The sequence below is a fragment of the Squalius cephalus genome, assembly GCF_949319135.1.
Source record: "Squalius cephalus genome assembly, chromosome: 6".
Lineage (NCBI taxonomy): Eukaryota > Metazoa > Chordata > Actinopteri > Cypriniformes > Leuciscidae > Squalius > Squalius cephalus.
The window spans coordinates 25034156-25043155 of NC_137127.1; the positions used below are offsets into that span (position 1 = coordinate 25034156).

The following is a 9000-nucleotide window of genomic DNA, read 5'->3' on the forward strand; positions in this document are numbered from 1 at the left end:
GACAAGGAGTCAGAGTCCGGACAGTCTTCTTATAACTCTAGGTTTTCAAGGTTTTCCGCCCATAGATGGATAAGAAACTCACTCAGTGTTCTCTTACATGCTGAACTTTAGGTTTAGCTCTGCTTGCAGCCTGCAAGCCCTAACTTAGATCCCCTTTGACCTTATGGGTCAAGGGTTCAATCCAAAACCACGTCTCCCCCCATTCTCCTTGTCCCACAGAAGCTCACATCAGTCACAAAGTCAGCAGCACACATAGAAATCAATCTTGTGTATAAGGAAAATCAAAAATTCCCATAACAATCCCCCCTTTTTATCATTCATTGATAATGGATTAATCAACACATAATACTTAATAATAATGTCAATAAAGTATACCAAGTTTAAGTCTTACTGTCACGGTTCATGAATTCACTGGTTTCTTCGTGTCTCGTGTATTTGTTGTTCTGTGTGTGTGGGTGTGTGTGAGTGGGCGTGGCTGCTCGTTCAGCTGATCAGCACTCCACCTGATCTCATTCCCCTCACCAGCTGCTGTCAATTGTTTCTGCTATAAAGACTCATCGCACTCTCCTTTCCCTGTCAGATCGTTGGTTTTGGTGTCCTCAGTGTTTTGTCGTCGTCAGCCATTCCAGTTCCTGTTCCAGTTCCTGATCGTGTCCTGTTCGGTGTTTTCGTGGTGTTCGTCGTGTTGGATGTTCACTTCACTGGATGCACCGTCACCTGTCTTCACCACCACGCTGACCATCAAGTCCCTGCGCCACCAGCCCACCCGTGTGTTTATTCTGTGTCTTCTGACCCATAATAAAAGAGAATACTTGCATTACTGCTTCCGCTTCTGAATTATGACACTTACATCACACTTATACTTCTCATTTCTGATTTTCATATAATTGATCACACTCTTAAACTTCGTATGAAAAAAGATTAAAATGAAATACGCTTAGGATGTTTTTTTTGTAAGGATAGGCCCTTAATTTTATAGCAAGCAAGTAAAAGGTTTATTCTGAAACCGGGCTAGACGAATTAAGCACTGTAATTCCATCCCCGACACTATAGGTCGGACCCTCAGTCATTCCAGTATAAACAAGAAAAAGTTTAAGTTATATTTAGTAGGAAAAACAACATCAATTCAATAAAAACCCAAAAAACCCTGATTAATTAAACATGCCATAACACAATGCAGAGTAAATATAAAGTAAATAGAAAAAATCCTTCATTTTTCAAACCCTGTCCTTGTACGCCATCTCGTGACACGGATGACTGCTGCTTTTAACCCTTTTTACATATCATCGTTCTTTGGAAAATAAAACACACAAGGAAAAATCAAACAATAATGAAATAAGAAAAAGATAAAAATAAAAAGACAAACACATGAAGGAAAACACTCTCTTTTACCACATGTTACTGTAGCTTCCGCTATCCGTATCATAGTCACATTTCCCTTCATCAGTTTCATCATTAGAGACTACTGCTATCTTTGTCAGCTTGACCTCCGTCCCTGCACTCACTAGTCTCTGTACTGAGCTGGAAATACACTTGAAAATGCATGGCAGGCAAAACAGTAGTAACAACCCCATTGCTCCAATTGGCAATACTACTTGCAATATCCAATAAATCCAGCCTCCCCATCCCGTCAGGAACCAACCCAGCCAGCTGCTACTTGCATACTCAGGTTCTCTTACGGCATTTCTCATGTGTACAATTATATTTGTAATGTTGTCACTGTAGTCAGGGATGTTAAAACAACAAGATGTTCCCAGCATTTTACAAACCCCACCCTTCTCGGCAGTCAGTAAATCTAGGGCTAATCTGTTCTGCAAAACTGCATCTCTAATCTGATGCATTTCATCATTTATCATTGTCAAAGCATTTTCAGTACTATTAGCAATTGCTAACACGGTCCAAGCTAACCCATTTATTTTGTTAATTGCTACCGTCGTCCCCACCCCTAAGAACAATGACCACCCAATGTTTGCCCCTGGAGTCGTCCATGGATCTGCCAACGTGTACCCTGAATAATGTCTCGGGAGGGCCCCTGGCAGAATATTAACACTTCTTTTCGGTCTACCCACCCTGGTCTTATTTGGTAAATACACAGATGTTCCCACATTCATTAAACCTGGATAACAACATCCAGACCACTTCTTAGGCAGTCTATGGAACGCTCGGTCCCCACAAACCCAAATAGCCGCAGGTGTTGTTTCGGTCGGTACCGTGAACGGACATGTGAAATTGACTCCTTTACCGTTGATGATCGCTGTGCAATTGTCCACTGTTCCGTCCTTCACATCGATTCTGACCCTGCAGTCAGAGCTTCCTACATGGAACAGTCTCGGTTTATTCAGACAAACACACACATCACCCTTCACATGTGTCACTCTCAGAGGTGGGAGTGCTACACTAGAATGATTATACTGCTGCACGTGGTCACAGTTTCCTGCCATCTCCTTTGTTGGTGCTCTGCCTTCCTCCAGATCAGCTACAGCTCTCAGCACATCGGTCATCTGTTGAGGAATCAGACATTTTGTGTCCTTGGCTGTTGCTACAGTCAGTGGGACAGCTTTAAAGGCGTGAGACATTTGCAAACAAAGCCAACAGTCCGTTGATATTCCCAGCTCCTCTTTCTGCAGCGTTGCCAGTGCACAGGCCTTGTTCCCTTGACATTTTGACATAGCTTTCTTTACCTCAGGATTCACTTGGTCTTTTCTCGTGTTCTCGCCTCCCGTCCATGCCATCTCGTCACCTGTAGCTGGTTCAAAGCTAGGCATCACGGGGGCAATCATCGTCCCTTTCAGCTCTGCTTCAGTTACCATAATGTCTATTGTCTCATACCAATCAGTTCCTTGTTTGTCCAGGGTGCAGTAATATCGGCCCTGGTCAGAAAGCCTCGCTTCTTTCAGTTCAATCGTCATGCCATACCTGTTGTTGCTCAGCATGTTGTTTGCATACACTGAAAACCTTGAGTCGTGTTCTGGTTTGTAGTCGTAGTAGTATGCCAGGATTTCGTCCCATCCACACGACCCTCGGCAGAAATATGGAGTTGCATACTCTGTGTCGACCCCTCTGCAGTTTGGGCAGTTCACTTGAAATGGGTTACAGACAAACTTTACTGTTGTACCTTCTTCGATCGTGACGATGCTTCCCTCCGTACCCTTCGTTGGTCTCACTGAGATCGCTCCGCTTCTCCTGATGCGCCAAAGGACAGTGTCGTTTGCCATGGCTGTCTCGTTTCCTCCTATGTGGTCCTCCATCAGCCGTGCTTTCGTCTCCTCCAGATGTAGCAATATTATCAAACAAATTGTCACTGATAACACAATCAATATACCTGTAGTCTTTACCAATCCACACATTCCTGGCAGCCTGAATGGGTGCCACGGTCTTTGGCGCTCCATTTCTCTAGTTACCTCGATGAGATGCGCAGCTGTATGACCAGAATGTATGAGGGAGGTCTTTGAAGCGCTCAGAAGCTTATCTTCCTTGTTGATTAATGGCTCCCAGCCAGATGCTGTTTGCGCAACCAAAGCTGTTTGTCTTTCCCAGTTTCCTCCTTGTAGACTGTATCTGCCCATACAGAAATGTAATATATGTCAATATATGTAAATTACATATATAATGTTAGTGCCCATGTATGTCTGCTGCATATATGAGAATATATGCAAAATTCATATATGTAAAACACATATACATATATGAAACATATATTTCAAAATATATCAAAAATGGCCGTTTTCATGTAAGTGACATATATTTTCCCGTATATGCACATAAATGTGAAATATATGTAAGACGCATATATGTACACATGCATATATGACGCATATATGTACACATGCATATATGACGCATATATGTACACATGCATATATGACGCATATATGTACACATGCATATATGACGCATATATGTACACATGCATATATGACGCATATATGTACACATGCATATATGACGCATATATTTATACATGCATATATGACGCATATATTTATACATGCATGTACTTATTTCTATAGTGCATACTTTCACATATATTAGGGATACAAATCTTATATCTGAATGCCTTGGAATTAAATGCCTATAGTTGGAGATTTTGTCTATTGTGTGAATACCAAATATGGTATTTTAATACAATAATGCAGTGTTTTCTTTGTCATTTTTGACAAATACATCCACAAAGTACCATAACCATATGCCACAGCTTTAAAAATGCATCAGTATCACATACATGTACACTGTAAAACTTTTCACTGTAAATTTACAGTTAAATACTGGCAGCTGGGTTGCCATCCACACACTGTATTTTTACAACACTACTACAGTAAACAGCATTTACAGTACTCCACTGTAATTACCAAATACAGTATATACCACATTTTACATTATTAAACTTGTCGACAGCAATAAATTGTATTTTTACAGGGAATACTGCTTTTATTATTACATAATTAAAATATTATACTTTAAGGTTTCATAAGAGTAGTCACACTAGGAAAAAGAAAACAACATTTTCTGGGTTTTAAAACATTTATTTAGTTAAATTGCCTTCTGTGAACATGTTGGCTGAATTACTTTTTAAACATAAAATGCAATTTTAACACTTAACAACAAACAGGTAACAGTTAGCTGTACTGTACACCCAAAGCGCTTTACAATCATATCAGGGGTCTCTCCTCAACCACCACCAGTGTGCAGCATCCACTTGGATGATGCGACGGCAGCCACAGAACAACGGCGCCAGTGCGCTCACCACACACCAGCTATAGGTGGAGAGAGGAGAGAGAGTGATAGAGCCAATTCAATGTAAGGGGATTATTAGGAGGCCATGATTGGTAAGGGCCAATGTGTGGAATGTGGCCAGGACACCGGGGTTACACCCCTACTCTTTACGAGAAATGCCATGGGATTTTTTTAATGACCACAGAGAGTCAGGACCTCGGTTTTACGTCTCATCCGAAGGACGGTGCTCTTTGACAGTATAGTGTCCCCGTCACTACACTGGGGCGTTAGCACCCACACAGACCACAGGGTGAGCACCCCCTGCTGGCCTCACTAACACCTCTTCCAGCAGCAACCTGGTTTTTCTCAGGAGGTCTCCCATCCAGGTACTAACCAGGCTCAGCCCTGCTTAGCTTCAGTGGGCAACCAGTCTTGGGCTACAGGGTGATATGGCTGCAATGTTGTGATCAATAACTGATATTTTTTCTGCCCTGGTAAAATACATCAACTCAATGTGTCTGTTTACATGTGCACTGTCAACTAACTAAATTTTTGGAAGTGGGGTTGCCAGATTTAAAGTTTTATTCTACAACTTTTGTCTACTCATCACCCAGCTCATTAACAATATCATGCCCTCATCCGGTGCCATCAGAGTATCAGTGGAAAGGCAGTCTTTAGACTCTCCGTTTATATAGAGCACACACTGCCAGAATCCAGCCCAAACCTTTGTGACAGAAATAATTTAACTTAATTGCAAGCCTTGCAATGTTTATTGCATATATGACAACATGATTTACCAGACTAAAATGCATGTTTGCACCCAAAAATTTAAATTCTGTCATTATTACTCACCCTCAAGACTTTTGTTCATCTTCGGGACACAAATGAAGATATTTTTGATGAAATCTGATAGTTTTGTCCTTCCATTGATATCAATATCATTGCAACTGTCAAAGCCCAGAAAAGTGGTAAAAACATTGGTAAATATATAGCTACAGTGGTTCAACCTAAATATTATGAAGCATGGTTTCTGCACATTTTTTAAAGTCAAATTTAAGGCTTTTTAAGACCTTTTTAAGACCCGAAGAAATCAAAATTAATACCATGCATTAGGGGTGTGCAATATTGACAAAATATGTCTCGATCGATATTTTCAAAGTTTTCTTGATAATAATTAGAGATGCACCGATTACAATTTTCTAGGCCGATTCCGATTTCCGATTTTTCATTGAGTTTGACCTGCCGATACCGATTTTAGCCGATTCCGATTTAATTTTTTTCTAACCACTTTACAGTACACAAATATTTATTTTCGATCTTTTCTTTAACCCTTTCACGCGTAAGTTTAAAATATTCTAACTGACACCCCCACCCCCAGAGTGAGTTTTATCCATCCCTTTAACGATCCCTTTAATGTTTCCATGGCGACGCGTCACGCGATACACCGCAGCCACAATAATACTGTATGACAGATGTGTCGCTTTTATTTCGCTTTTCCTTTTTTATTCAAAATATTCACAAACTTGCTTACCATGTCATAAACAGCCTATCTGATACTCCGATTCTCAAATACGTGTAAGTGAGTGTGTTTGGTCGTTTAAAAACCTTTATAAATAATCTTGATCTATAAATGAGATGGGCGCCGCAATGTTGTCCTGTCAGTCGGATTTACAGCACGTGAATTAATCAGTTTCTCCCGAAATAAATGCAAGAAAGTGGCCGGTGAACTGAGAAGAATAGAGTAAACTTTATAGTTACTTCCACTATGTTTGTCTGATATGAATAACACATGTCGGCAAATTATATTTGAATATATTGTTATTGCTGCTTCCACAGACATCAGTGTGTATTTTACAAACTCCAATGCATTGTTTTACTCGTGCTTATGTGTATTTAAATATCTGAAACCTAAAATAAACATTATGAGGTTGAAAACACTGCTTAGTTGTGATATATGACAGCGCTGAACGCGTCCGACTCTGGCTCAGCGCCAGCCAACGCGCGAAAGCACAGTTTGAATCTGGCAGTGATGCGACGTCACTGAACATTCTAAATGTGGCGCCGTACTCTCAGGGGCACAGAAATAACAATCCCATATACGAGACCGTACCGCTCAAAAGGTTAATCATGCGGCGCCCGAGTGCATTTGACCGGCATAAAATCGGCATATGTCAGACTGACCGGCCGGTCGCCGGTCATGGCCGATCACGTGAAAATCGGCCAATTCCGGTCACCAGCCGATCAATCGGTGCATCTCTAATAATAATTAGATAACATTTTACTGATTGTGTTTCTGTGCTTGGTGCCATGGCTTGTTTAGGCCTCTTGACAGCTGACTGACAAAGATATTCATATTTTTCATATTCTATGCAGTGGTCAGTTTACAGCAGTGACAGAAATTAACATTTTTTTATTAAGGGGTAAAATTTGCCACCTTAAATTGATTTCAAGGGGCATTTTCACCTATATACGGACATTTGTAGAGGTTTCAACAAGATATCTTTCACATCTACTGCAGTCAGATTCACCCGTGATCACTCTGAAGGAATCACTCACATGGCTGGGCACTTGTATGACACATCAAGGATGTTAAGAGGCTAAAAGCAGGTTTAAAACTTGAAGTCAACAGGGTGCAAATTTTAAAAAGAGGATAACACGGTGTAGGCAACACCGATTTTTGTCGTTGTTCTCTGTATTGACAGCACTCCAAATTTACAAAAAAATTAGCTCAAATGTTAAAATTGACCGGAGTTCTCCTTTAAGGTTGCACTAGTTACATGGATTATTTAAACAATGTTTTTACTAGCTTTCTGGGCCTTAAAAGTTGCAAAGACGTTGCTGTCTATGGGTGGTTCAGAAACCTCTCAGATTTCATCAAAAATATCTTAATTTGTGTTCTGAAGATGAACGAAGGTCTTACAGGTTTGGAACGACATGAGGGTGAGTAATTAATGACAATTTTCACTAATCCTTCAACTGAAAACAACTTGCACTGACATATCTTAAAATATATGACTGCCACTGTTTTATCTCAAGATGCACACCAGTAATGTTTTTTTTTTTTTTTAATGATACATTATTATAAAAGCTGCTTAAATACCCTAATTTTATTAAGGCCTAGACCTGGCTTAAGCTAAGCCCTGTATGGAAACCAGGGCCATATTGTTCATACCAGTAGTCAACATAATAAATACTGTCAAGTCAAGGTTAGTGACACAATTCAGTCTAATATATATATGAATGGCAAATATGCCAATGACTAACCTCTGAACAAACTCAAGGTGCTGCCTCTTCCTGGTACTGCAAGCTGAAGTTATAGGAGGAGGCAAACAGCGCTGCCAGGCCAGTGATGAAGAGGCTGTGATCCTTCACACACACCTTGACCTTCCAAACTTAATATCCAGCACTGGTTGCTTAGAGATTGACCTGTAATGGAATAATAAAAAAAAAAAAAAAGAATAAATAAATAATATTAATAATTAAAATAACTACTGTGGGCTCCACTGTGGTTCGATGTAGTTGTCTATTCATAGTTCTATGAATTAAATTTTTCAACTAAAAATTAAAATTGGTTAGAATGCTAAAATGCACTGGCATATTATTTTGCTTGTTTTAAGCATAAACTCACTTAATTTTGACTTATTCTTTCAGAAAACAAGACAATTTTTACGTGTCTAATAAATGCTTCTTCATGTAATAATTGTAGATATCTGGACTGGAAACAAAATAAAAACACTAATTAAGAAAAACATATTTTGCAGTGGGGTGAGTAAATGATGGCTTTTCATTTTAGGTTTCATCTACCCCTTTAATGTTTACATACCAGGAAATAAGTCGTGGACTTTCTGGCAAATGTAGATTGCTGGACATCAGCGATGCAAATTCCTGAAACAATTTTTAAAAAGGACAGCACAACCTTGATCAACAGAACCAAAACATAAAACATATTACAAATTAATGAGATTTGCTGAATAATCTCTACTTATCTGCTTGAAGGATAACACCGTCTAACTTCTTTGAATTAGGGAGTAGTTGTAGGACCATGGGATGGCAATCAGGAATAGGCCACTACATTTGAAAACAGCATCTTATATAAGGGGTGGAGATTGGTAGGTTTAGGGGTGGAGATGGGTAGGTTTAGGGGTGGGTTTAGGGATCAGGGGGTGGAGACGGGTAGGTTTAGGTATATGTAAGGTGGGAGGAGTTGGATTTTATCCAACTCCTCCCCCCGGATTTTATGCTCTGCATTGAGGACCATCTCAAAATTCTGACAACGATTCAAAAGCA

At 39.9% G+C, this 9000-nt stretch overlaps 1 protein-coding gene and 1 long non-coding RNA gene across 2 annotated transcripts; both read right to left on the reverse strand.

Annotated features, from left to right (window-relative positions):
- Positions 1–729: 729 nt before the first annotated feature.
- On the reverse strand, positions 730–3441 carry LOC307160620 (uncharacterized protein). Its single transcript, XM_079874814.1, has 2 exons — positions 1393–3441; positions 730–788 (listed from the first exon to the last, which is right to left on the reverse strand). Coding segments are annotated over exons 1-2 (1998 nt in total). The 5' UTR covers positions 3390–3441; the 3' UTR covers positions 730–787.
- A 1920-nt stretch (positions 3442–5361) lies between these two features.
- LOC307160621 lies at positions 5362–8781 on the reverse strand. Its single transcript, XR_013821573.1, has 3 exons — positions 8537–8781; positions 7978–8139; positions 5362–5660 (listed from the first exon to the last, which is right to left on the reverse strand). It is a non-coding gene; the product is annotated as an uncharacterized lncRNA (long non-coding RNA).
- Positions 8782–9000: the final 219 nt, after the last annotated feature.